The sequence below is a fragment of the Gavia stellata genome, chromosome Z (genome assembly GCF_030936135.1).
Source record: "Gavia stellata isolate bGavSte3 chromosome Z, bGavSte3.hap2, whole genome shotgun sequence".
Taxonomy (NCBI): domain Eukaryota; kingdom Metazoa; phylum Chordata; class Aves; order Gaviiformes; family Gaviidae; genus Gavia; species Gavia stellata.
Genome location: NC_082637.1, coordinates 31,583,655 through 31,610,602, shown reverse-complemented (window position 1 = coordinate 31,610,602; position 26,948 = coordinate 31,583,655). Strand labels below are relative to the sequence as shown.

At 54.3% G+C, this 26,948-nt stretch overlaps 2 protein-coding genes across 2 annotated transcripts; both read right to left on the bottom strand.

Moving 5' to 3' along the window:
- Positions 1 to 1,117: 1,117 nt before the first annotated feature.
- LOC132320699 (uncharacterized) lies at positions 1,118 to 18,153 on the bottom strand. Its single transcript, XM_059833550.1, has 12 exons — positions 17,990 to 18,153; positions 16,013 to 16,190; positions 13,509 to 13,653; positions 5,271 to 5,340; positions 4,943 to 5,069; positions 4,322 to 4,362; positions 3,951 to 4,047; positions 3,676 to 3,745; positions 3,021 to 3,121; positions 2,286 to 2,453; positions 1,833 to 1,922; positions 1,118 to 1,273 (listed from the first exon to the last, which is right to left on the bottom strand). Exons 1-12 carry the CDS (start codon positions 18,151 to 18,153, stop codon positions 1,118 to 1,120), a joined length of 1,407 nt encoding a protein of 468 aa, XP_059689533.1.
- Positions 18,154 to 19,472: 1,319 nt separating this feature from the next.
- On the bottom strand, positions 19,473 to 24,250 carry LOC132320698 (sperm-associated antigen 4 protein-like). Its single transcript, XM_059833549.1, has 11 exons — positions 24,104 to 24,250; positions 23,621 to 23,702; positions 23,346 to 23,416; positions 22,910 to 22,971; positions 22,693 to 22,733; positions 22,322 to 22,418; positions 22,048 to 22,117; positions 21,392 to 21,492; positions 20,642 to 20,809; positions 20,189 to 20,278; positions 19,473 to 19,628 (listed from the first exon to the last, which is right to left on the bottom strand). Exons 1-11 carry the CDS (start codon positions 24,219 to 24,221, stop codon positions 19,473 to 19,475), a joined length of 1,056 nt encoding a protein of 351 aa, XP_059689532.1. The 5' UTR covers positions 24,222 to 24,250.
- Between the last annotated feature and the right edge of the window lie 2,698 nt (positions 24,251 to 26,948).

Here is a 26,948-nt window from a genome sequence, read left to right as displayed (position 1 = left end):
TGTACCGTCTCCGCAGCCCTCCATTAGGCTCTGTGTGTCCCACCTGCCAGCTGATGCCGCGAGGAGGAACGAGCCCTCGCAGCCATTCTCCAGGAGCTGTGTGGGCCCAGTTATTCCTGGGAGGAGCGTGCCTGCCATGGCCACACAGCCACCAGGACCCGGCGAGCTTCCTCCAGCCGGGAGGTGGTGGCTCACAGTGCCCTGGGGCGCTGGAGGCCGCGCTGTGCAGGAAGAAGTCTGGGACTGCCCTGAGCCGGTCACAGCTTGCTCCAGTCAGCTGGAGAAGGGCCAGAACCGACCCCACCCACCATGTGAAGAATAGAACCAATCAGAAAAGGGTGTTGTGGCTCTGACCCAATCAGAGGTGTTTCCTAAAGGGTGGGGAGGGCTGAGAGAGAGGAGCAGACATGTCAGGGTGGGAGGAGAGAGGGGAAGGAAATGGCTGCCCTGGAGCAGGCTGCGGGGAGAGGTGTCCAAAGGGAGCAGGGCTGCCTCTCCTAAGTGATTTCTTTGCCTTTCTTTTCCTTTGACACGAGGAGCGGTACTTAATAGGTTGCTCACAGGCAAGTGTATTACATGGGGAGAAGGTCCCCGAATGAGTGAGTTGGTGTGGGTTTGTGACAGCTGCCGGTGGACGATATGGCCAAAGCCTAGACCCGACGTGGCCTGGGACTGGAGTAACTGCAGGGCCTGTGAAACTCTGGCAGGAGCCTTGGTGCTGGAGTTTCAGACCCCTCAAGGGTCCCAGCCATGGCCACAAGTCAGTCCCCAGAGCCAAGGTGCCCCCTGAATGGAATGGGCCCGTGCTTTGTGGATCAGGACCCCCAAACGCTGCCAGGCTCCGATGACTCCTTCCCGGGCCAAGATGGGGGGGCGGCCCTCGTGCCAAAGGATTTCGTCGAGGACCTTAGGCAAGGAAAGGCTACGGGAGTGTCGCCTCCTTTCGCTCCGTTAGGACGCATCCCCTTGGCGGAGAGAAAGCGGAAAGCCTGAGGAAGGCCTCAGCCTGCGAAAGGCACAAGTTGGCTGCTTTGAGAGGGCCTCTGAAACACCATGCTCTGCACCAGACTAACAGCCACATCCCTCTGGTCTGTTTCTCCATTTTCCTCTTTAATTCTTAGTGAGGGAGGGTCTCCACACGTGTCTGGCCGATGGCACTCGATCCCACGATCTTCCCATGCACCTGCACGCGATAAATGCAGGTGTATCCTGGTTTTCCCCAGTTGCTCTGTATGCCAAGTTTCAAAAACCGAAAGGCTCTGGGGTTCCCATTCTGCAAAGAAACCACATCAAAAAGCAGCGTCACTGCTGGGGTGTAACGAGTGAGAGCAGGTTCTGTGCGTCTTCCTCTGCCAGCCCGGCCCCTGCTCCGGGACCAGGTCCCGCCCCGGCCGTAGAGGCAGCTTCTCCCTCCTTCCCTTCTCCCACCCAGGCAGCAATGGACCCCTGTGCCCCTGCAGAGAAAACGCCTGGCCTTAGAGAGCGTGGCGGGCAGCTGTGGAAACCTGAGGCTCGCTGGTGCCGAGGAAGCGGGGCCCTGGGGAAATTCCTGCTGCTGGGGCAAGGTGCTGGGCATCCTCCCTGCCACCGCCTGCCCAGCGGGTGCAGCCAGGCAGCTCCAGGGACCCAGTCGGCTGTGGGGGCCAATGCGGCCTTCGTCCTGCTTTTGCCGCCCTGCCGGATGCCACTGTCCCTCCCGATCCCACCACTGTTTTTCTCAGCCAGGGTGGGGACCCTGCCCCTGCAGGGACCATGCACACTCCTTCTGCAAGTGACTTGCTGGCCAAGCGGTGTTTCTGCCCTGGCCTCTTGCCCGCACGCACTCTCTGTACCTGCAGAGGGAAGGTCTGGGTGGGCTCTTTGTGCACGGCGTAGGTGAATGTCCCCAGCAGAGTTTCATCCTCGCCTTCCTCATCCAGTCCCTTGGAGATAAAGCACAGGGGAGCAGGTCAGGCTTGACCCGACCATGAGGAAACACTCATGCCAGATCCTGCCCCTGATCTGCACCCCACTCCTGTGGATCCAACGTGGTCTGGCCGAGGATGAGGTTGGGCTGAGTCTCCTCCTTGTGTGCTGCTCAGGGGCCCAGAGGTGCTGGGCCAAAATGCACTGAGCAAGTCTTAGGAGGGCTGACAACACCCCGCATGTCCCTTGAAACGTCCCCTCCGGGAACGGCCGTGCTTGGGAGCACACGAGTCTTGGCAGATGCGCAGAGAGCAGCAAGTCTCCGTTACAGATTTTCCCTGTGGCCAGGTCCCAACCCCCAGTGCCCGGCAGAGACTTACAGAGACCGTGAAATCTCGGGGAGCGCTACTGACAGTCTCCAGCGGAGAGGCTATCTTGGAGGCGTGCTGTACGGTGACGGCCGTTGGTCGTACTTGTGCAGGCAACCGGATTAGCACCTCACTCCCAGACCCTTGGAAAGGCCAGCAATATCCCGGGGAAGCATCCGTCTGAAAGCAGAGGGCAAGGGCAACGAACGTGAGGGTGTGATGGGGCCCGCTGTGCTCCCATGCAGGCAGAAGCACAGGAGGCACTGCACCTGTGGGCTGTGCTTGTGTTCAAAATGAATGGCGTGTTGGGAAGCAGAGAGAAGTACCCCGCCGTCTTCCCGGCCCGGGAAAGAACAAATATGGGAAACATCTGATACCCTGCACCAGAGTCAGGGCTTTCAAGAAAGCTCTGTTTCTGGCCAGCAGCTCTGCAGCCTCCCCCCACCCTCCACCACCCCCTGGGGAAAGGGACAATCAGAGGTGTGGCAGGGAAATGGGGTCGCCAAGGAGAAGCTCCTTCACCCAGCAGTGACCGGGGATGGTGGGCAGGAAGCTCAGCTCAGCTCAGCCCCCTTCTGAGGGCAACTGCTCTTTTCTAGGGAGCCAAGACCTGTGTGAGACCTCAGGTGTCAGTGAGCAGTGCCATGGCCTTGAGCAACACCTCTGGCCTGAGGGGAGAAGCCCCAGGGCTTGCCCCAACCTTGTAAGAGGCAAGAGAAGCAGCACTGACGGCTTCTGCTGCTGTACCTGCACAAAGGTATCCAGAACGTGTGGAGCACACAGGAACCAAAACACCCTGCAGAGCCATGCAGAGCTGCTGGATGATCTGTGCAGGTCGATGGCAGCCCCTGCAGGGAGAAGAGAGCAGCTGACTGCAAGAGGCCCCAGTCTAAGTGGACCTTGTGGCTGCAGGTGACTTGTAAGGCTGCCTGCCAGCCCTGCACACTGCACTGCACGCTCAGAGGTGCCCCAGGAAGAGGAGGGGATCCCCATGACTCTTGATGGCATTTCTCTCTGAGCTGCACAAGGAGAAGGTCTGTGGGTGCTGGGAGACAGCAAGCCCCCCCAGGAAGGGCAGCAGACCCAAGAAAGGCCCCACTGTGTGGACAGCAGAGGATGACCCAGCCATACGCTTTCATTCCCCAGGAAAGCTCCACGGAGTGGGAGAGGGCAAAAATGCTGCCAGGGGCATGCGAGTGGCACCAGCCAGGATCCCGAAGGCAGGACTGGCGTGAGCCCAAGGGAGCTGCTCTGCCAGAGTCATGCTCTTGGGCCCCGTGATTTGGTCCCAGCTGCCTCTGCCTCGGAGAGCAGAGTCTGCAGCACAGCCTGCTTTCGGGAACACCAAGCACGAGCCCAGCACGACAAGAGCTGACTGCCTGGATCTGAGGTCTGTCCGTACCTGCACTTTTCAGAGCCCAATCAGACATCTGTGTGGTTGCAGACACTGCCTCTCTCATTTGCTGAACTTCCTGGGAAAGGCACAAAGGAACAACGGAAATGACCACATCAGACCTGGCCAGGAGAAGGGGCTTTACAGCGGAGAAGCTCAACCAGCAGCCCCTGGCAAGGGATGGGTGTGCGGGCTGAGCAGGAAAAGCCCACCAACTGGCCCAGGAAGCGCCTTGTGCTGGGCCCTGCTCATCCCAGCCCCCTTTCCCCAAAGTGCAGGATCACCTTCTTCATAGTGCCGATCTCTGCAGCCAGGCGTGCCACCTCATCCCTCAGCTGTTGCATCTGTTGCGATTGTTCCCCCCACAGAGCGAGCGTGTTCCTGCAGACACCGGGAAAGCAGATCTTGTCAGAGAGCTGCCCAGCCCCTCCCGGAGCCTCCAAGCTCGGGAGGAGCAGAGACAGAGGGGCTCGAGCCCCCTTTTCTTTCTCCAGTTTTTGAGTACTTCCCTTCCCCTCCAGGTTTCCCAAAAGGCCCAGGCAGGACCGAAAGGCATGACCCTTGGTGCTGTGCCAGTGAGTGCAAATAGCACGGGCTCATCTACCGCTACCCCACCAAATGTGCTGCACGTCAGGAGAAAGGAGAGAGCTCTTACCGCAGGGACCTCAGGTTGGCTGCAGGCTGCCCCAGCAGCACCTGAAAGAGAAAGGCTCTCCGTTTGAGTCCCAGAGCTGCCAGGGCTTTCCTGAGCCGATGGCTCTAGGAAAGGAAGGCAGAAGTTGCTGCTGATTTCCTGGGTCACTGCCTGGAACTGGTGACAGGGTGACTTACCCACCCACCGCCAACACTGCTCCTCTGCGGGACTTGCCTGTCCCACAACTGCAGTCACTCACCTGTGGTACATCCTTTGTCCACAACGTCCACATCAGCATCAAGGTCCCGCAGCAGGCGTGAGCTGTAAGTCACATCACCGAGAGGGAGTTATTTTACTAGGGTTTCTAACGATTCCTGTAGTCACACCGTCTCCTCCCACACCATGGTGGCAAGAGGCTGGCTGAGGACTTGGGGAAAGGGTGCAGAGAGAGTTTGTGGCTCCGAGCAGGGACCCTCTCCCTGGGCCTCGGGGCTCTGCACAGCCCTGGTTTCCGGGCACGCTGGGTGCCCCACAGCTACGCCCCATTTCCCCTCCCCTCTCTGCGCGTAGTGAGCATTTTGATAGCTCCCTGAGTTGCAGACGTGGGAGGTTGGAAGGGCCCGACCAGCTCCACTCCCTCACACTGAAGCTCGCACTCCGTGCCTCTGTGCCTCCGCTGGTAGGAGGCGAATACTGACCAAGAGCCCCTAGGGTCATCAAGATCAGGATCGTGAAGAGCCTCTTCTTTTTCAAGGTGATGACTTCTTTCCTGAAAAAGAGGGAGTCCTGGGCTTAGCAGCACTCAAGGGCAGAGCCCTGCATAGGGGGATTGTCTCTCCCAAGCTGAGGAGCAGCAATTTTGGAGGAGCCAGGGTCTCCTGCTGGGGAGCACCACCAGCCTCCCCGTGCTCACCCTGACCCACTGGCACCTCTTGTTGCCGTGTCCACACTGTACCAGTGTTGTACTCACAGGGTGGAGATGCCTGTGCTGAGGAGTCTCTGGAGGGAGCCCACAACTACCGCCAGACTGAAGACCAACCCTGGGCAAAGAAACCGGAGAAAAGCCTGAGGAGGCTTCGTGAGGACACCGGTGTCGTGGTTTAGTCCCAGCCGGCAACTAAACCCCGCACAGCCGCTCGCTCACTCCCCTTCCTCAGCTGGACAGGAGAGAGAAAATATGACGAAAGGCTCGTAGTTCGAGACAAGGATAGAGGGAGATCACTCACCAATTACCATTGTGGGCAAAACAGACTTGACTTGGGGAAATTAGTTTAATTTTTCACCAATCAAAATCAGAGTAGGATAATGAGAAATAAAACCAAATCTTAAAAACACCTTCCCCCCACCCCTGCCTTCTTCCTGGGCTCAACTTCACTCCTGATTTTCTCTACCTCTTCCCCCCGAGCAGCGCAGGGGGACGGGGAATAGGGGTTGCGGTCAGTTCATCACACGTTGTTCCTGCTGCTCCTTCCTCCTCACACTCTTCCCCTGCTCCAGCGTGGGGTCCCTCCCACGGAAGAGAGTTCTCCATGAACTTCTCCAATGTGGGTCCTTCCCATGGGCTACAGTTCTTCACAAACTGCTCCAGCATGGGTCCCTTCCATGGGGTGCAGTCCTTCAGGAACAGACTGCTCCAGCGTGGGTCCTCCGCGGGGTCACAAGTCCTGCCAGCAAACCTGCTCCAGCATGGGCTCCTCTCTCCATGGGTCCACAGGTCCTGCCAGGAGCCTGCTCCAGCGTGGGCTTCCAGCCCCCCACCCGCTACCAAACCGTTGCCACGCAAACCCAATACAACCGGTCCGGTGCATGTCAGCTCCCTGCAGGGAGGTAGGGGCTGCTCCTCCCTCCCTGGGGCAGCGGCAGGGGCAGGGCGGTGGTTATGCCCTGTAGAGGGGGGCAGCTGGGCGCACCCTGGGAGCGGGGGGTGGAGGGCCGGGCAGGATCCCCTCGCAGGCAGGGCACCGACAGCATGTCTGGGGGAGGAGGGTGGCACGAGTCCTGGGGTACCCCGCAGTTACTACAGTATGCCACAAAGACATGGACATGGTCGCCAGCTCCACATGGCTACGTAGGCGAGGTGGCCCCAGGCCTCCCTCGGGGCAGGATGATGGTGGTTCTGTACGGCCGTGGGTCCCAGCCGAGCCAGGCAGGCTTGGTGCAAACATGGTGTGAAAGGCAGCACTGAACTTACGCTCATTTTCTGCAGCACTGCGGCGTGCAGGCCCTTGCCGTCTGTCGCCCTGGGCCCTCTGAGATCTTGCTGGGCTGCTGCCAGCTCCTTTCCTTGGAAGGGCAGCCCCTCGTGCTCTTGAAGGAGTCCTTCTCCTCCTCATGCTGGTGAGAAATTATCCTCTCCTCCTTCAGCCACAGGAGTGTTGCCTGTCCGGGCAGATCTCCTGGAGCTAGCCGGGAGAAGAACACCTGCCACAGGCACACAGCCACCAGCACACTGCGAGCTCCTTCCAGGCTCACACCTTATGGCCCACAGTGCCCGACCTCACAGAGGCCTGGCCTGCACGGTGTGAGGTCATGGCTGTGACATCACAGACACAGCTAGAGGGGAGTGGGGGGGTGGAGAGAGACCCCGCTGCCCACTTGGCGCGGTGCTTTGCGTTTGTGACTAGACAGTGTTGAAAACACACCAGCGTTCTAGCCGGTGCTGAACAGTGCTTGCAGAGCACCGAGGCTTCCTCTGTTTCTCTCTGTGGGCAAGGAGGGGGCGCTGGCTCTGGGTGACAGGGGCTGGGGCTGCATGGGGCTTTGGCCCACTCGGCCCCTCTGGCTCTGCATCGTCAAGGGGATTTTCAGCCACCAAAGTGGCCCCACCACGTGCCAAGGGGCTGCTGCGTGCCTCCATCCTCAACAAGACGCACGAGCACCCAGGACACGGCAATGGCTCCTTCTGGGGCGAGCCAGCTTGCAGGGCCTTGCCGGGTCGTGATGAGAGTGAGCACCTGTAAGAGGATAAAGACGGATCACTGCACTGTCTCCATACCATGCGAGCGAAGAGAGGGGGGAGCCGCCAATGCAGAGGCCCTGACCAGGAGACAGGCCTTGGAAAGCCTCTCGGCAGATGTCCCTGCCACGGCTCCTCCACCGGCCACAGTCCCTCCACCTAGTCTGCTGCCTGTCATTGCCCAGGCACCTGTGCCGCTCCAGACACCCTGGCCCAGTGCATTGGTGTATTGGGTGTCTGTGTCCAGGTGTTGGCAGCGGGGGGACTGCCGAGGGAGCCTCTGTGAGGAGAGGCCGTGGCTGCCCGGTGCCAGACATGGCCGGTCCCAACCATACCCAACAGTGTGAGGCCTTGGCCTCTGAGCCTCCACCATGTTTGGGTAGCCCCTGGTTAATGCAGAGCATCGAGTCTTTGTTTCTCTCTGTGTGTCCCCGAGTGAATAGGCAAGGGGTTGGAAGGGAATACATGCAGGACAGACAACCCAAATCGACCAAAGGCCTATTCCATGCCGTATAACATCATGCTCTGCAGTAAAGCCTGGGCCTTTGGTCTTTCTAAAGTAGCCATGACTCCATACCAAGGGGCTGCTGTGCACCTGCATCCTTAGCGAGACACACGAGCACCCAAGACATATATATACACATACATAGAAATGTATGTATATAATGGAGTGTACAAAATAGTATAAGTATATATTTTATTTATGCTTACAGACACTATTTTGTATATATACACCTCTATACATGTATGGGTTTTTTTCATGTAAATATAAAGCACAGTAATAAAATGGATAAAACATTCTTTAATAATAGTGAATGAAATGATTAAGTAAAGTTCAAATGTGAATGGAAAGTAATTAAAGAAAAGTAGAAGACAGATTCAGGCCTCTGAACATTACCAGGCATCATAACGAGCCTTACATGGCTGGGGTGGGGGGACATCAAGAGAGCAGAGGGCCACGAATAGGTGGAGGGACACAAACATGCTAGAACACACCTGAGGACTACAGACCCCTTCCAGGAGGCCACCAAGGGGTCTCTGGTGCAATCCCATGACATGCAAAGTGAGCTGAATGAAGAGGCCCCCACCTCTGGGCCTGTCCCGACAGGCTGATCATGAAGAGTTACTGCAGCAGACTTGGGTCTTTGTATGGTTCTGCAAGATGCAATGCTTTCTGCAATAATGGAAAAACAGAATAAAATGCCAGCCTTAGAAGAACACGCACATGGCAACAATAAGGAAAAGCAATAGGACTGTAGCATGCAGCGATCCCATAAGAAATGAGACAGCCACTGAGCTCTGACTAGTCCACAGGACTGCCAAAAACCCTCTTCCTAGTGAAGACCCAGTCTGTGACAGTGATCGCAGTGTAGGTGGATTTGCCATCCCTGCATCCACTTCAGCCCAGTCCCCAGTGAACTCAATTCCAAATAGGAACTCCAGGCTCAGGACAGGAAAGATTAGCCTTGTGCAAGGAGCAGATGACCCCATGCTGGAGACATGGCATAAGGGCATATGGGATGAAAGTTTTAAAAACTCAAAAATCCTCCATAGCCAAGAGCCCTGGTCCCTGGCTCTTGGCTCATGCAAGGCTTTGCCCCATATCTTTCTACGAAATCAGGCATCTGTATTACCTCTTCTTGCCAGTCACGTACTGCAGGACCTTCAGTTAGATATGAAGATTGCTGGTACTGTGGGCTCCCAGCTTTTTTCAGATACGAAATTTGCACTTCCTGCTTCAGTGAAGCTTCTCTGGCTTTTGGCCTTTTGGTTCATGTAGCTCTAAAATTAGGACAAATACCTCAAGTCGTAACCATTACATTTGAGGACCAACATAGCCATACGATGACAATTGACTATAACTCAGCATGTCACTCATTTGAGGGGGGCAGGGACATCCCCTCTTGGTGGCAGAAATGTGTATGGCTGAACCTCCGTTTCAGCTGCAATGTTCAAGTGCCTTTCAAGAAGAGTCTTAATGGAAACTCAACTTTTGAGTAGCTGGATTTCACAGTCCTCTGCCATTTTGCTTCTTCCTTTGGGAAGATCAGAGATATCACTGCAGAACCTGCTCTTTCAACAAATAATGGCTGGGGGCTTTCTTTCAATCAAAGCTGATAAGAAATGGCACAGTATCTGCAAGTCCTTCTTTCTTTTGAGGTTTGTTGTACAGTGTGTGGATGGGATTTTCTTTGTCTTTTTTCACAAGTGTATGTTCAAGTTCAATTTCTTGGTACCTTGGCCTCATATTTCAGTTATTTCCTTCCACTGTTCTTTCCCCTGTGCTCTGTCTCACTGCAGATGATAATGCATTAACATTTTACTTTCTGAGGTCAGCTAGGATAGGAGAAAGACTGGGCACAGAATGAGACTGATGTCCCTCCTTTCTGGTGAGTATATGCTATTGAGAAGATGTTTACCTTATCAAATCTCCATTTGGCAGCTCCACCATGTGAATAGCAATGTTGGAACAAGTCTCTGAATTCTTACATTTAGCTTCATCCTAAACAAGCAACACAGAATTTTGAATATTGCTATTCAATACATTAGTATATCCTGTTGACAGAATAAATTCAGAAACCAGTGTAACGCAAATAAAAAGGGAAAGACCTCTCTTGTGTTAATACTATAGATTTACTTAACAGTTTTTTCTGCAGAAAAGGGAGAATATTTCTGCCTATGTGTATTCATCCGAGCAGCACGCAGTTTGTTTTAAGAAGATGAGTTTGTAAAAAGGTAAGAAAAAAAGACATAGAGAGACATTGGTGACTGCTCACGCTAATGCCAAGAATTGCTTTAGATAATAGATTGTGGAGATTGGATCTGAGAGCTTTGCAAGTTTTGCATTCTTCCCTGTGTCTGCCACTGATGTTGGCAAAAGCTCTCTTTACACTGTCGCTTTACATTCTCCAAAATGCGTTTATTACTGCTTCGTCATGAAACTGGCAGCACTGGTGAGAGGCTTGTTCTCTGTGGTATCAAATGTACAACAAGAAGATGAAGTAGATGGAAAAGTGAGGCTAAGACAGTCTGACTACAATAGAACACATACTGCTCCATTGTACATCCACTTTACACTACCCAGGTATTTTGTCATTACTGCCTAGTTAGGCAGTGCCGAGCTGAACACTTACGCTTAGAAGTTACAGGTGGGCTTTCATGTTGCTCAGACTTTCACTCCACTATTCATCCAAATGCAATTAGTTCCAGTACTGCCAATATTCATGGTATATTATGGCCCTCTGTGACAACTGCAGTCAGTAAAACTGATGTCTGAATAGCTCCTTAGTAGATGACAAGGGAGGAAACAGATCTAATGCCAGATCCTATGGAAAGAACGATACTGCAGTAATTAGGACATAAGGAAAGGGCAAGAGAACTAGACTTTCATTGAGCTGCCACAGGGAAGCAGCAAACAGCCTGACTGCACTCTGTGCGATTTAACAGTAACTGGGGCATCTGGAAAAGATATTTTAAAGAAGACTCAAATCAGGTCATGGGACAGACAAATGTCAAAGAAAAGAGGCACCTCTGCAGCTCTCCCTGTTCATGATACCTGTATGCCTTGCCTTGCTGGTTTGCAAAAAGACTGAGACTGCCAATTTGAGAGGTCGTATTTGGTTGCTGATGCCTCCCTATAAAGATGCGGGACTTGAGACATAGTGACCGTGCTGAGCACCTCAGAGCTACGACAAATTTTCCACTGCCTTACAACACTGTGTTTTCCAAATAAATTCGAGTGATACTGCATACAGTATTTACCAGGAAACACCTCAGGAGGATGGCATTTAGTTTGTTTTCGATGAGTACTGTGAATAGTCAACGGTTACCTTAATGGGATGTGCCAAAACACACCACTGAAAAATGTTTCACACCTCATCCCTAAAAATTGTTCTAGGAATATGCTTTGCCCTTTCAAAATTAATTCTAGGAAAAAAAAAAAAAAAATCTTGTTTCACTTCACAGCATTGTCAAGGTAAATTTTCAGACACAACATGCAGTTAAGAGAATGTTTCTACTTAAAGTTGGAGGCAGATGGGAATCTCTTTCCCCTCTTAGCTTCAAAGACCTCTCATGTGCCTGAAGCTCTTGAACTTCCATTTCTAGTGTTTTTCTAGTCATTCTAGTGTTATTCACAGCAACAGTATCATTGACACAATGTGCACATACACAGCAGGAGGCACAAATAACAAACACCACATTTATAATAATTTTGGCCTAGTAAAGAGGGAACAGTGGTAGATGAGATTTTAGAAAAACTATACATTGGGGTACCACCAGTCACTTGTATGTATTACAAAAAATTTTGCTTTAACAGGCCCAATTTTTACAACAGTGATGATTTTGACAGGATGTGTATTTTGCAAATCAGCTTTGCAAATATAGTTCCTGAACAATTAGCCTGTGAAGTTTTTTTGTACTTTCTTATGTTTGACACTGGTGACATCTTGTGGTAAGTGAACTCACGGTAAATAGCACCTGTTGCTTTTGCTGTCATTGCTCTGCAGGGACATGCTTACTGCTGTGTGATGGAGTTCTGCAACTGATAAAAGTATAGTGTGTAACTTCCCAGTGGTGAGATAGTACATATTTTAACTACATACTTAACTCTAAAATCAGAGGACAATACAACAGAAACAGTATGATAAGCGCGTACCTCACCCTAATCTGGGCAGAGCAGAAGGATTAAGATACACATTTGCACAAAAGGTTTTGCATGATCGCAAGGAAAAAAAAAGTTAGAAAAGTCAGGGATTCCACCTCTTAGAGTTTGTGCACAGGATACTAAATGTCGGAACTGCCCATGTTTTGAACAATCTGATCTAGGTCTGATAGCAGAAGTAAATCACAGAACGAGCTCTCAGAGATGCGTATCTAAAATACTAGCCCTGTTGAAAGCAATGGCAAAATCATCTGGTAAGTATTACTCACTGGCCTAATTCTGCTCCCTCATATAGCACTTGAATTTGGTTAAAAAGCTTTACCCTGGTCACTACTGGTACTTCAGCACTCTAGAGACCTTTTCAGCAGAAGCATTAGGCAATTTATCACCGTGTGAGGCCTAAGGTTGAAAAGGAAATGGAAGTTATTTGTCATTACTTTTATCAAGATATGTAACTGATTGGCCCTATGAATCACACAGAATCACAGAATGACTGAGGTCGGATGGGACCTCTGGAGGTCATCTGGTTCAACCTCCTGCTCAAGCAGGGCCGGCCACGTAGAGCTGGTTGACCAGGACCATGTCCAGATGACTTTTCATATCTCCACTGTGGGAGACTCCACAACGTCTCTGGACAACTTGTGCCAGGGCTCAGTCATCCTCACAGAAAAAAGTGTTTCCTGATGTTCAGAGGGCACCTCCTGTGTTTCAGTCTGTGCCCATTGCCTCTGGTCCTGTCACTGAAAAGAGCCTGGCTCTGTCTTCGTTGCACCTTCCCTCCGGGTATTTATATATCTGGATGAGGTCCTCCCTGTGCCTTCTCTTCCCTACGCTGAACTGTACCAGCTCTCTCAGCCTTTCCTCATAGGAAAGATGCTCCAGTCCCTTCAACATCTTACTGGCCCTTTGCTGGACTCTCTCCAGTGTGTCCATGTCTCTCTTGTACTGGGGAGCCCAGAACTGGACACAGCACTCCGGGTGTGGTCTCACCAGTGCTGAGGGGATGGCAAGGATCACCTCCCTTGACCTGCTGGCAGCACTCGTCCTATCACAGTGCAGGATACCATTCACCACCTTTGCCACAAGGGCACATTGCTGCCTCCTGTTCAACTTGGGGTTGAACATGAACATCGGCATGTATTGGTGCGTGGAGTTGTTCCCCCCTCAGGTGCAGGACTTTGCCCTTCACTCCTTGATGAACTTCATGAGGCTTCTGTCAGCCCATTTCTCCTGCCTGTGGAGGTCCCTCTGGAGGGCAGCACGACCTCTGGTGCATCAGCCACTCCTCCCAGTTGTGTGTCATCAGCAAACTTGCTGAGGGCACACTCTGCCCCATCATCCAGATCATTAATGAGGATGTTAAACAGGAGTGAACCCACTACTGACCCCTGGGATACACCACTAGTTACTGGCCTCCAACTAGATTTTGGTCTACTAATAACCACCCTCTGACAGCAGCCATTCAGCCAGTTTTCAATCCACCTATCCGCACTATACATCAACACCCTCTCTGTGAGTATCTTATGGCAGACAGTGTTAAACGTCTTTTCTGAAGTCCAGGTAGACAATATCCACTGCTCTCCCCTCACCTCCCAGGACAGTCATTACATTGTAGAAGTTTATCAAGGTGGTCAAGCATGACTTCCTTTTGGTGAAGCCATGGTGACTACTCCTGATGATTTTCTCATCATTCATGTGCCTGGAAATTGTTTCCCGGATCAGCTGCTCCATCACCTTCCCAGGGATCAAGGTTAGGCTGACCAGCCTTTAGCTCCCTGAGTCCTTCTTTTTGCCCTTTTTTAAGACAGGAGTAACATTTGCTTTCCTCCAGTCTTTGGGCACTTCTCCCAATCCCTATGATCTACCAAAGATTATTGAGAATGGCCTCACAATGACATCTGCCAGCTACCTCAGCAGTCGTGGGTGCATCCCATCAGGGCTCATGGACTTATGTATGTCCAGGTTGCTTAAGTATTCCCTGGCCTGATCCTCTTACACCAAGGGTACATCTTCCTTGCTCCACATTTTTCCCCTGGCCTCTGGGATTCCTGAAGGATGGTCTTGCTAGTAAAGACTGAGGCAAAGAAGGCATTCAGGACCTCAGCCTTTTCCATGTCCTATGTAACCAGGTCCCCTATCTCATTCAGCACTGAGCCCATGTTTTTCCTAGTCTTCCTTTTGTCACCTATATACTTACAGAAGCCCTTGTGTTCTCTTTCATATGACCAGACAAATTCAATTCCATTGAGTTTTAGCTTTCCTAACTTCATCCCTGCAGGCTCCCAGAACATCTCTATATTCCTCCCAAGTTACCTGTCCTTGCTTCCACCCTCTGCATGCTTCCTTTCTGTGCTTGAGTTTGGTCAGGAGCTCCTTGTTCACCCATGACGGCCTCCTGGTATTTTTGCCTGACTTCCTGTTCATTGGGATGGATGACTCTTGAGCTTGGAGGAGGTGGTACTCAAATATTAACCAGCTTTCTTGGACACCTCCTCCCTCCAGGACCTTATCCCACGGGACTCTTCCAAGAAAATCTTTGAAGAGGCCAAAGTCTGCTCTCCTGAAGTCCAGGGTTGTGAGGTTGCTTTTTACCCTCCTCCCTCCCCTCAGGATCCTGAACTCCACCACCTCATGGTCACTGCAGCCAAAGCTGCCTTTGATCTTCACATTCCCAACAAGATGTTGGTGGGTAAGAGGTTCAGCAGAGCACCTCTCCTTGTTGGCTTCTCTGTCACTTGGAGGAGGAAGTTATTGTCAGGGCACTCCAGCAACCTCCAGGATTGCTTATGTACTGCTGTGTTGTCCCTCCAGCAGATATCGGGCTGGTGGAAGTCACCCGTGAGGACCAGGGCCTGCAAATGTGAGGCTGCTCCCATCTGTCTGTAGAAGGCCTCATCCACTTACTCTTCCTAGTCACCTAGTGGTGTATAGCTGACACCCACTATAGTATCACCTTTACCTTTACTCTCTTTAATCCTTACCCATAAGCTCTCAGTTGGCTCCTCATCTATCCCCAGGCAGAGCTCCATGCACGCCAGCTGCTCTCTCACATAAAAGGCAACACCCCCTCATCATCTTTGCTTCCCATCCTTCCTAAAGAGCCTATATCCCTTCGTTGCAACACTCCAGTCATGGGAGGGAACTATCCCACCATGTCCCTGTGATCCCAGGAAGATTATAGCCCTGCAACTGCCCACAAATCTCTAACTCATTGTGTTTGTTTCCCACACTGCACGCATTAGTACGCACTTTAAAGAGGCACCCCAGTACATTCACGTCCTAGACAGGGTTTTGGGCATTTCTCCGTAATTGTGCCTTGTAGGCACTTCCTTGCTTATATGCAAATCCTGGAAGTGACCCCACTTAAGCTCCATTTTGTTGATTTTAAAGCCTTCCTTATGAGGTCAGCCACCTTATTGGCAAAAATAGCTTTGCCCTGCTTACTGATCTATCTCAAGCAGAGACTGGTCTGCAAACAGGGTCCCATGCTCATAGAACACCAAACCCTGTCACCAACACCAGTTCCGCAGCCAACTATTGACATGTACCATTACTGCCTTCTTCCTCACATCTTTTCCTTTCACCAGCATGACTGAGAACACCGTCTGCGCCCCCAGGCCCTTGACTACCGCCCCCAAAGCTCTGCAGTCACTTTTGATACTGTCAAAGTTTCCCCTAGCAGTATCATTTGTGCCCCCATGGAAGATCAGCGGGGGGTGGTAGTCAGAGAGTCAGACAAGCTTCAGCTGTCCCTACACAATACCCTGGATCCAGGCCCCCGGCAGGCAGCAAACCTCTCTAGTTGATAGGTCAGGTCAACAGATGGGTGCCTCTGTCCCCTGTAGCAAGGGGTCACCCATTACAGTTAACCACTGTTTCTTCCTGGTAGTATTGCATGGTTTAGGGTCAGGTGGACCAGATCCTTTGCTTGAAGGCACATGAGGCTCCTCTTCAACTTTGAGGGCGGTGAACCTATTTTGTAGTTGTTTGTTTGTAGCTGTAAGGGTACAAACTTAGGTGAGGTAGGAGCCTTCCTCTTCGTGCCAGAAGTCGCCAGCTTCCATCCTTTCCATTCTCCAGAGGCTGCACTTACCTTCATATTAGGGGTGGACACTGCCAGCTTCTCTGGGGGTGGTGGCTCTTCAAGCTGTTGAGTCTCAGAGAAGATCCCGTCTATCTCCCTTTCCTCTTCCCTGATGCTGCACAGCCTGCTCACTTCCTCCTGTAACTCCTCCTCTTGGCAGCACAGATCCCCCAAGGCAGCATACCTCCTGCAGGAAGAGAACCATCTCACCTGGGGTCAGAGAGAGACCGCAGGCACTCCCTGCAGCCTTGGAGGGCTGCACCCACCATCCAGAGCTCTAACCTAGCAGTGACAACTACTCCAACACCTGGTGGGAAAGTACTCTGTGGCATGTCAGTATCATGTCTGAGGCTGTTCCAGGGGTACAAATTCAACTGAGGACCCCTTCTTTACAAACTGCTGTAACTGTTGGCTGTACTCTGGGACCTGTGGTCTAGGCCTGCCTCTTACAGGGGCCTCTCCTGAGCACCAGCTAAAAGGGTGCTTAGCCCTGCCTAATTAACAGGTCGTCGCAGCAAAGGCTGCAGGCACGCTGAGTCAAGAGCAGCTGATCATGCTCATTAGAAGCTGCTAGAGCTTCCTTGGGAGCACACGCTTGTGACCCTGTGGCTCCCTTTACCTCCTCCTTGCCTGACAGCAGGTCTCCAAAGCTGCAGAGCTGAAGCTCTGCAGAAGCTGAAGCTCTGCAGAGACGTAACACTGAGAACAATAAATAGTATATGTTACCCCACATACAGATTTAAGCGTTTCTCTGACACTGACTGCTTACACCAGTAGATACCACACCAATGTCTCATTCTGTGCCATTCAAAAGGGAAGAAATGCCAGTAACTCAATCACCTGCTCCACATAAGAAGGATTTTTGGATTTACCTCAGGATGTTTCCAGTGCCAGAGCAGCTGAAAACTAGCAGATTCATTTCCAAACCTGTTTAGTCAGTGAGGCCTGCTAACAAGTTTACAGCTGCAAAAGCAATTGCTGCAGTGGTGAGCCACTCTTTGCCCCTCTGAAGAGGCAGGGAAAACTGCCTAGTAGGCAACTGAACAAAGCCAGGTACTAGGCATTTCCTTTTGGACTAAGCAAGAGAGCTAGGAGTCAGGAATACCTGGGTTCCTGTTACTTTTTACATAACTAAAGGATTGTCTCTGAGAGCTTTAGTGAGAAATCTCTAGGTAAATGGCAGATTCTGGTGTCCTCTTGTGTTACTCTCCTCCTCCTTTAGACTTAAAAGGAAACTCTTACCTCCCTCCCCAAATGATCAACACTTGATTTATATCAAGTTTTGTCTTCCTTTCTTTGTTCCTTTTTTCTTTTTTTTCTTTCTTTTTTTTTTTTAAATCTATGAAGGGAACAGGGGAACAGCGGCTAATTAAAATGAAACAACAGAATTTTGACGGAAGCACACTGAATGTCAGGGTAGCTGCTGCAGTACAAATGTGTCTTGAGGCCGGACATCTGCCCCATCCTCTACCCAACGCACTGTTTGTTTCACGTGCCAGAAATGTCTTTCCCATCTCAGATACCTCAAACTTCTACCACTGCATGTTATCACTATTCTTCCATGCAGGGATCCTCATTCATGCCACATCTAAGATGTAACTCATTTTCTGTGTAAACAAAATTTAACATCATCTCTAACCTGTTCACAGAAAACAGCCTAGCCTTAAAGCCATTAAGTCAGTGCAGAGCTTCCATATAAAATTAAAAAACCCAAAGCCTAAAACAAGTCATAGAAACTTTTTATATTAAATGTTTGACAAGTTACAAAGATTTTTATACAGATCTGCTGTGAAAATAAGCATTAGGTGTGATATTGTCTCTGGGAACAATGATGCTCAAGGAAAATTATCAGCATTTAGGGAAGGCTTTACTGCTGCCTTACAGGTCGCTTGAAGCAGCAGCAGAACACCTTCTGTGAAAACAGTGTTTTGAAAGATCTACAGGTACCCCATATAAAAAAGATCAGGGCATGGCTAGACAGCAGACCTCAGATACTTGTCCAGGTAGGGCTTCTGGTCTTCTCCAGGGTTGTAGGCAACCACTGAGAAGGGAGGATGTGAACCAAATGTGAAAAATATCTGCAGGATCAGCTGAGTGGTTATTCCGCAGTGGGAACTTTCAATAAGGCATTGCCCAGTCTCAGATACCATGGTCAACATAAGCTGTTTGTGAAGCACTCCTACTTTCAGGCTATTTGAATGTCAAAGGAAGAAAAACTAGAGACTTCATGTTTTTGTGTACCAGCTGTGGTAGCATAATATATCAGTGGATCTGGTGAGCCTTTTCCCCACTCACGGCAGGTTGCTCAAGCTCCGGGGCTGTTGCTCTGCCCACAGCCCTTGCTGGCTTCCCTGTACCGTCTCCGCAGCCCTCCATTAGGCTCTGTGTGTCCCACCTGCCAGGTGATGCCGCGAGGAGGAACGAGCCCTCGCAGCCATTCTCCAGGAGCTGTGTGGGCCCAGTTATTCCTGGGAGGAGCGTGCCTGCCATGGCCACACAGCCACCAGGACCCGGTGAGCTTCCTCCAGCCGGGAGGTGGTGGCTCACAGTGCCCTGGGGCGCTGGAGGCCGCGCTGTGCAGGAAGAAGTCTGGGACTGCCCTGAGCCGGTCACAGCTTGCTCCAGTCAGCTGGAGAAGGGCCAGAACCGACCCCACCCACCACGTGAAGAATAGAACCAATCAGAGAAGGGTGTTGTGGCTCTGACCCAATCAGAGGTGTTTCCTAAAGGGTGGGGAGGGCTGAGAGAGAGGAGCAGACATGTCAGGGTGGGAGGAGAGAGGGGAAGGAAATGGCTGCCCTGGAGCAGGCTGCGGGGAGAGGTGTCCAAAGGGAGCAGGGCTGCCTCTCCTAAGTGATTTCTTTGCCTTTCTTTTCCTTTGACACGAGGAGCGGTACTTAATAGGTTGCTCACAGGCAAGTGTATTACATGGGGAGAAGGTCCCCGAATGAGTGAGTTGGTGTGGGTTTGTGACAGCTGCCGGTGGACGATATGGCCAAAGCCTAGACCCGACGTGGCCTGGGACTGGAGTAACTGCAGGGCCTGTGAAACTCTGGCAGGAGCCTTGGTGCTGGAGTTTCAGACCCCTCAAGGGCCCCAGCCATGGCCACAAGTCAGTCCCCAGAGCCAAGGTGCCCCCCGAATGGAATGGGCCCGTGCTTTGTGGATCAGGACCCCCAAACGCTGCCAGGCTCCGATGACTCCTTCCCGGGCCAAGATGGGGGGGCGGCCCTCGTGCCAAAGGATTTCGTCGAGGACCTTAGGCAAGGAAAGGCTACGGGAGTGTCGCCTCCTTTCGCTCCGTTAGGACGCATCCCCTTGGCGGAGAGAAAGCGGAAAGCCTGAGGAAGGCCTCAGCCTGCGAAAGGCACAAGTTGGCTGCTTTGAGAGGGCCTCTGAAACACCATGCTCTGCACCAGACTAACAGCCACATCCCTCTGGTCTGTTTCTCCATTTTCCTCTTTAATTCTTAGTGAGGGAGGGTCTCCACACGTGTCTGGCCGATGGCACTCGATCCCACGATCTTCCCATGCACCTGCACGCGATAAATGCAGGTGTATCCTGGTTTTCCCCAGTTGCTCTGTATGCCAAGTTTCAAAAACCGAAAGGCTCTGGGGTTCCCATTCTGCAAAGAAACCACGACAAAAAGCAGCGTCACTGCTGGGGTGTAACGAGTGAGAGCAGGTTCTGTGCGTCTTCCTCTGCCAGCCCGGCCCCTGCTCCGGGACCAGGTCCCGCCCCGGCCGTAGAGGCAGCTTCTCCCTCCTTCCCTTCTCCCACCCAGGCAGCAATGGACCCCTGTGCCCCTGCAGAGAAAACGCCTGGCCTTAGAGAGCGTGGCGGGCAGCTGTGGAAACCTGAGGCTCGCTGGTGCCGAGGATTCAGGCCCTGGGGAAATTCCTGCTGCTGGGGCAAGGTGCTGGGCATCCTCCCTGCCACCGCCTGCCCGGCGGGTGCAGCCAGGCAGCTCCAGGGACCCAGTCAGCTGTGGGGGCCAACGCGGGCTTTGTTCTGCTTTTGCCGCCCTGCCGGATGCCACTGTCCCTCCCGATCCCACCTGGCTGTTTTTCTCAGCCAGGGTGGGGACCCTGCCCCTGCAGGGACCATGCACACTCCTTCTGCAAGTGACTTGCTGGCAAAGCGGTGTTTCTGCCCTGGCCTCTTGCCCGCACGCACTTGCTGTACCTGCAGAGGGAAGGTCTGGGTGGGCTCTTTGTGCACGGCGTAGGTGAATGTCCCCAGCAGAGTTTCATCCTCGCCTTCCTCATCCAGTCCCTTGGAGATAAAGCACAGGGAAGCAGGTCAGGCTCAACCCGACCACGAGGAAACACTCATGCCAGATCCTGCCCCTGATCTGCACCCCACTCCTGCGGCTCCAACGTGGTCCGGCACAGGATGAGTTTGGGCTGAGTCTCCTCCTTGTGTGCTGCTCAGGGGCCCGGAGGTGCTGGGCCAAAATGCACTGAGCAAGTCTTAGGAGGGCTGACAACACCCCGCATGTCCCTTGAAACGTCCCCTCCGGGAACGGCTGTGCTTGGGAGCACACGAGTCTTGGCAGATGCGCAGAGAGCAGCAAGTCCCTATTACAGCTTTTCCCCGTGGCCAGGTCCCAGCCCCCAGTGCCCGGCAGAGACTTACTGAGACCGTGAAATCTCGGGGGGCGCTACTGACAGTCCCCAGCGGAGAGGCTATCTTGGAGGTGTGCTGTATGGTGACGGCCGTTGGTCGTACTTGTGCAGGCAACCGGATTAGCACCTCACTCCGAGACCCTTGGAAAGGCCAGCAATATCCCGGGGAAGCATCCGGCTGAAAGCAGAGGGCAAGAGCAATGAATGCGAGGGCATGATGGGGCCCGCTGCGCTTCCATGCAGCCAGAAGCACAGGCGGCACTGTGCCTGTGGGCTGTGCTTGTGTTCAAAATGAATGGCGTGTTGGGAAGCAGAGAGAAGTACCCCACCGTCTTCCCGTCCCGGGAAAGAGGGAAACAGCCAGCCGGTGGGAAACATCTGATACCCTGCACCCGAGTCAGGGCTTTCAAGAAAGCTCTGTTTCTGGCCAGCAGCTCTGCAGCCTCCCCCCACCCTCCACCACCCCCTGGGGAAAGGGACAATCAGAGGTGTGGCAGGGAAATGGGGTCGCCAAGGAGAAGCTCCTTCACCCAGCAGTGACCGGGGATGGTGGGCAAGAAGCTCAGCTCAGCTCAGCCCCCTTCTGAGGGCAACTGCTCTTTTCTAGGGAGCCAAGCCCTGTGTGCGACCTCAGGTGTCAGGCACTGGACCAGTGCTGTGGCCTTGAGCAACACCTCTGGCCTGAGGGGAGAAGCCCCAGGGCTTGCCCCAACCTTGTAAGAGGCAAGAGAAGCAGCACTGACGGCTTCTGCTGCTGTACCTGCACAAAGGTATCCAGAACGTGTGGAGCACACAGGAACCAAAACACCCTGCAGAGCCATGCAGAGCTGCTGGATGATCTGTGCAGGTCGATGGCAGCCCCTGCAGGGAGAAGAGAGCAGCTGACTGCAAGAGGCCCCAGTCTAAGTGGACCTTGTGGCTGCAGGTGACTTGTAAGGCTGCCTGCCAGCCCTGCACACTGCACTGCATGCTGAGAGGTGCCCCAGGAAGAGGAGGGGATCCCCATGACTCTTGATGGCATTTCTCTCCGAGCCGCACAAGGAGAAGGTCTGTGGATACTGGGAGACAGCAAGGCCCCACGGGAAGGGCAGCAGACCAAAGCAAAGGCCCCACTGTGTGGACAGCAGAGGATGACCCAGCCGTACACTTTCATTCCCCAGGAAAGCTCCACGGAGTGGGAGAGGGCAAAAATGCTGCCAGGGGCATGCGAGGGGCACCAGCCAAGATCCCGAAGGCAGGACTGGCGTGAGCCCAAGGGAGCTGCTCTGCCAGAGTCATGCTCTTGGGCCCCGTGATTTGGTCCCAGCTGCCTCTGCCTCGGAGAGCAGAGCCTGCAGCACAGCCTGCTTTCGGGAACGCCAAGCACGAGCCCAGCACGACAAGAGCTGACTGCCTGGGTCCGAGGTCTGTCCGTACCTGCACTTTTCAGAGCCCAATCAGACATCTGTGTGGTTGCAGACACTGCCTCTCTCATTTGCTGAACTTCCTGGGAAAGGCACAAAGGAACAACGGAAATGACCACATCAGACCTGGCCAGGAGAAGGGGCTTTACAGCGGAGAAGCTCAACCAGCAGCCCCTGGCAAGGGATGGGTGTGCGGGCTGAGCAGGAAAAGCCCACCAACTGGCCCAGGAAGCGCCTTGTGCTGGGCCCTGCTCGTCCCAGCCCCCTTTCCCAAAGTGCAGGATCACCTTCTTCATAGTGCCGATCTCTGCAGCCAGGCGTGCCACCTCATCCCTCAGCTGTTGCATCTGTTGCGATTGTTCCCCCCACAGAGCGAGCGTGTTCCTGCAGACACCGGGAAAGCAGATCTTGTCAGAGAGCTGCCCAGCCCCTCCCGGAGCCTCCAAGCCTGGGAGGAGCAGAGACAGAGGGGCTCGAGCCCCCTCTTCTTTCCCCAGTTTGTGAGTACTTCCCTTCCCCTCCAGGTTTCCCAAAAGGCCCAGGCAGGACCGAAAGGCATGACCCTTGGTGCTGTGCCAGTGAGTGCAAATAGCACGGGCTCATCTACCGCTACCCCACCAAATGTGCTGCAGGTCGGGAGAAAGGAGAGGGCTCTTACCGCAGGGACCTCAGGTTGGCTGCAGGCTGCCCCAGCAGCACCTGAAAGAGAAAGGCTCTCCGTTTGAGTCCCTGGAGCCGGTGGCTCCAGGAAGGCAATGCAGAAGCTGCTGCCACTTCTGTGGGTCACTGCCTGGAACCGGAGGACGGGGAGATTCACCCACCCACCCACTGACCGCCAGCAGTGCTCCTTTGCAGGACTTTACTGTCCCACTGACCTGTGGCACATTCTTTGCCCGCAGCATCCACATGAGCAGCGAGATCCCGCAGTAGGCACCAGCTGTAATTCACATCACCAAGCCTGGGTTACTTGACTAGGGTTTCTAACAGACCCCGTAGCCACACAGTCTCCTCCCACACCAGGGTGGCAAGAGGTTGGCTGTGGACATGGGGAAGGGGTGCAGAGAGAGGCTGCAGCTCCAAGCAGGGACTCTTGCCTTGCTCCTTGAGGCTCTGCACAGCCCTGGTTCCCAGGCATGCTTTCACCCCACAGCTACACCCCATTTCCCCTGCATGCAGCGAGCATATTGTGACCTCCCGGACCCACAAAGGTGGGAGGTTGGAAGGGCCCCACGGGCACTCCAGCACCTCTCCCTCATGCTGAAGCTCACACCCGCACCTCTGTGCCTCCGCTGACAGCGGGCGAATACTCACCGAGAGCAGCTAGGCTCATCCAGAAGAGGATCGTGAAGAGCCTCCCCTTTTTCAGGGTGATGATGTCTTTCCTGAAAAAGAGTAAGTCCTGGTGTTAGCAGTGCCCAAGGACAAAGCCCTGCACAGGGGGATTTTCTCTTACAGTTGAGGAGCAGCAATTTATAGGGGAGCCAGGGGGTTTCCTGGTGGGGAGCACCTCCAGCCTCCCCCTGCTCGCCCTGACCCACTGGCACCCCCCCGCCTCCATGGCCACACGGGACATGTGTTGTACTCACAGGGTGGAGATGCCTGTGCTGAGGCTTCTCTGGAGGGAGAGCACGGCCATTGCCAGGCGGTAAGCAGGGCTGAAGACCAAGCCTGGGCAAAGAAACCGGAGAAAAGCCTGAGGGGCCTTCCTGAGGATGCCCGTCAGGGCGTGTGCCAGACGCCTGCGGGGAGGTGGGTGCAGACCCCCTGGGAGTGGGGGACAGAGGGCCGGGCAGGACCCCCTCGCAGGCAGGACACTGACAGCGTGCCTGGGGAGGCAGGGTGGTACGAGGCTTTGGCCCCTTGGCCTCTATTGTACTGGGGTACCCCGTGGTTACTACAGTGTCCCACAAAGACACAGACACGGTAGCCCGCTCCGTCATGGTCACATTGGCGAGGTGGCCCCAGGCCTCCCTTGGGGCAGGATGACGTTGGTTCTGCAGGGCCGTAGGTCCCGGCTGAGTCAGGCAGGCTTGGTGCAAACGTGGCGTGAAAGGCGGCGCTGAACTTACGCTCGTTTTCTCCAGTGCTACAGCTGCAGTGTGCTGGCCCTTTCCAGCTGGTGCCCTGGTCCTCCTGAGAGAGGGTGCACCTACGGGAGGAGAAGGACGGAGCACTGCTTTGCGCCATCTCCGTGCCATGCGAGCCAAGGCCCTGGCCAGGAGACAGGTTTTGGGAAGCCTCCCAGGAGACGTCCCTGCTGTGGTGAGACAGGGCAGAAGACACGGCAGAGCGGGGTGGCACAGATGCTCCTTACCGCGACTGCCCCCCGGCCCCCATAGCACCAACCTGCCTCTGGGCAGGCATCTCAGAGGCCTGGCGCTCTTTGGGGAGTGGGGAGCAGCTGCCCTCCTCCAAAGCCCCCACCTCTTCCCAGGGCCCCTGCAGCACAAGGGCCAGAGCCCTCTCCGAAACACCCCCAAGGCTTCTCTCCCTCAGGAGAGACCCATCAGGACTGCCACTCGTGGCGGGTTTCCCGAGCCCTGGGACTGTTGCACTGCCCACAGCGCTCGCCGGCTTCTCCATCGCGTCCCCCCAGCCTCGCTTTAGGCTCTGTGGGTCCCACCCGCCAGCTGATGTCCCCAGGAGGAACAAACCCTTGTACCTGTTCTCGATGACCTGAGTAGCCCCAGCTGCACATCCCTTGCTGCCAGCTCTCCTCCTTGAGAGGGCAGCGCCCTGTGCTCTTGCAGGAGCCTTTCTCCTCCTCATCCTGGGGAGAAACGAAGCTTCCCTGCAAGCTTGTGTGTCCTCCTTCCGCTGCTGGAGTGTCGCCTGCCCAGGGGAGGCCGCGAGAGCCCCAAACCGATTGCTGGGAGGAGAACGCCTGCCACGGGCGCACGGCCACCAGGACAAGGCAAGCTCCTTCCAGGCGGGAGGTTGTGGCCCACAGTGGCGTGGTGCAGGGCGGCCAGTCTTGACTTCTCAGAGGCCTGGCCCCGCACGGTGTGAGGTCATGGCTGTGACATCACAGACAGAGCTGCCGGGGGGCAGGGGGCGGGGAGAGACGCCGCCGCACACTTGGCACTGTGTTTTGCGTTTGTGAGTAGACGGTGTTGAAAACACACCAGCGTTTTAGCTGGCGCTGAACAGTGCTTGCAGAGCACCGAGGCTTCCTCTGTTTCTCTCTGTGTGTCCCCGAGCGAGTAGGCTGTGCGGGTGGGCAAGGGGTTGGGACACAGGGGACACAGCAGGGAGAGCCGACCCAAATTGACCACAGGGCTCTTCCATGCCATGTAGCATCGTGCTCCGCAAGAAAGCCCTGGCCTTTGGTCTTTCCAAAGTAGCTGTTGCTTGGGGACTGGCTGGGCATCGCTGTGCTGGGGTGAACCCACCACAGCCTGTTTAGAGAAAGGAGGGTGCTTGCTGTGTGTTTTGTAGTCTCCCGGGGGACCAGGAGGGTCCCTGCATGGGGGCACAGGGTGCCCTGAGGGCACTGGGCATCTGGGATAGCAGCACAGCGTTAGGGAGGATCCTGAGCAGGGCCCCCTGCCTTCCCCCTGCCTGGGCAGGGCCAACCCTGCCAGCCAGGGGGTCCCCATGGGGCAAGGAGGGGGCGCTGGCTCTGGGTGACACCAGGCTGGGGCTGGGGCTGCATGGGGCTTTGGCTTGCTCAGCCCCTCTGCCTCCACATCGTCATGGGGAGCTCCGGCCACCAAAGTGGCCCCGGGCATGGGCCAGGGGCTGCTGTGCACAGGTCCCTTCCTACCTCAGTCACTGTATGATTCTAAGCCTACAGGCGCCCTTTTGCAGACAGCTGAGCAGATGCTTTTCTTCCAAGCATTTCTGACAGAGACTTCCATGGGAAATGATGCTTGCACCAACGCCATCCCATTTCCCTGCCAACAGAGGACAGTGGAAGTGGAACTGTAACGCAGCAGCCCACTAACCTCCCCCACCCTGTCCTGTGAATCAGCTCGATGACAATGTAATTGTGCACCTGAACTTGCCTGTTCCCACATTACATTCAAAGGCAAATGAGGAAAGCAAGGTGGAAGGAGAGCAGGGGTGCCCCAGCTTTCCCGCAGAGCTGCACCCGATGGAGTGAGAGGGACATTACGCTGGTCTTCAGGCCTCCTACTGCTATAGTCAGCAGAGTAACAGGGGTGACGGTGGAGCCGTCAGCTTGAGGCTTCAGAGTTGACACCAGTGTGCGAGGAATGGGTGTAGGTCCACACCCTTGCGTACTGGCTGTTGAAGTTGTAGAGCTGAACTGGGTAAATCCCCCCGGACAAAGGCAGATGTTTGTGTGTACAGCATTCAGCCAGGAGCTGGCTGTTTTTCTGCGTTTCAGGCTGGGGGAACGGTGGCTCTCTTAAAGAGAAGCGGAAGGCAGAAGGCAGAAGCGGAGAGTTGTGCCTGGGGCCGCACATGGGCACGGGGAGCTGAGCCAGGAACTCCCGCCGCCCTGGTGGTCGGGCTGCTCAGGCCCCCTCACCCACCTCAGACAGCCCTCAAGGGTCCCCGACATGGCTGCACCCCATGTGGGCCCCCACCAGACCCTGTCCCCAGAGCCAAGGTGCCCCCTGAATGGCATGGGCCCGTGCTTTGGGGATCAGGACCCCCAAACGCTGCCAGGCTCCGATGACTCCTTCCCGGGCCAAGATGGGGGGCCGGCCCTCGTGCCAAAGGATTTCGTCGAGGACCTTAGGCAAGGAAAGGCTACGGGAGTGTCGCCTCCTTTCGCTCCGTTAGGACGCATCCCCTTGGCGGAGAGAAAGTGGAAAGCCTGAGGAAGGCCTCAGCCTGCAAAAGGCACAAGTTGGCTGCTTTGAGAGGGCCTCTGAAACACCATGCTCTGCACCAGACTAACAGCCACATCCCTCTGGTCTGTTTCTCCATTTTCCTCTTTAATCC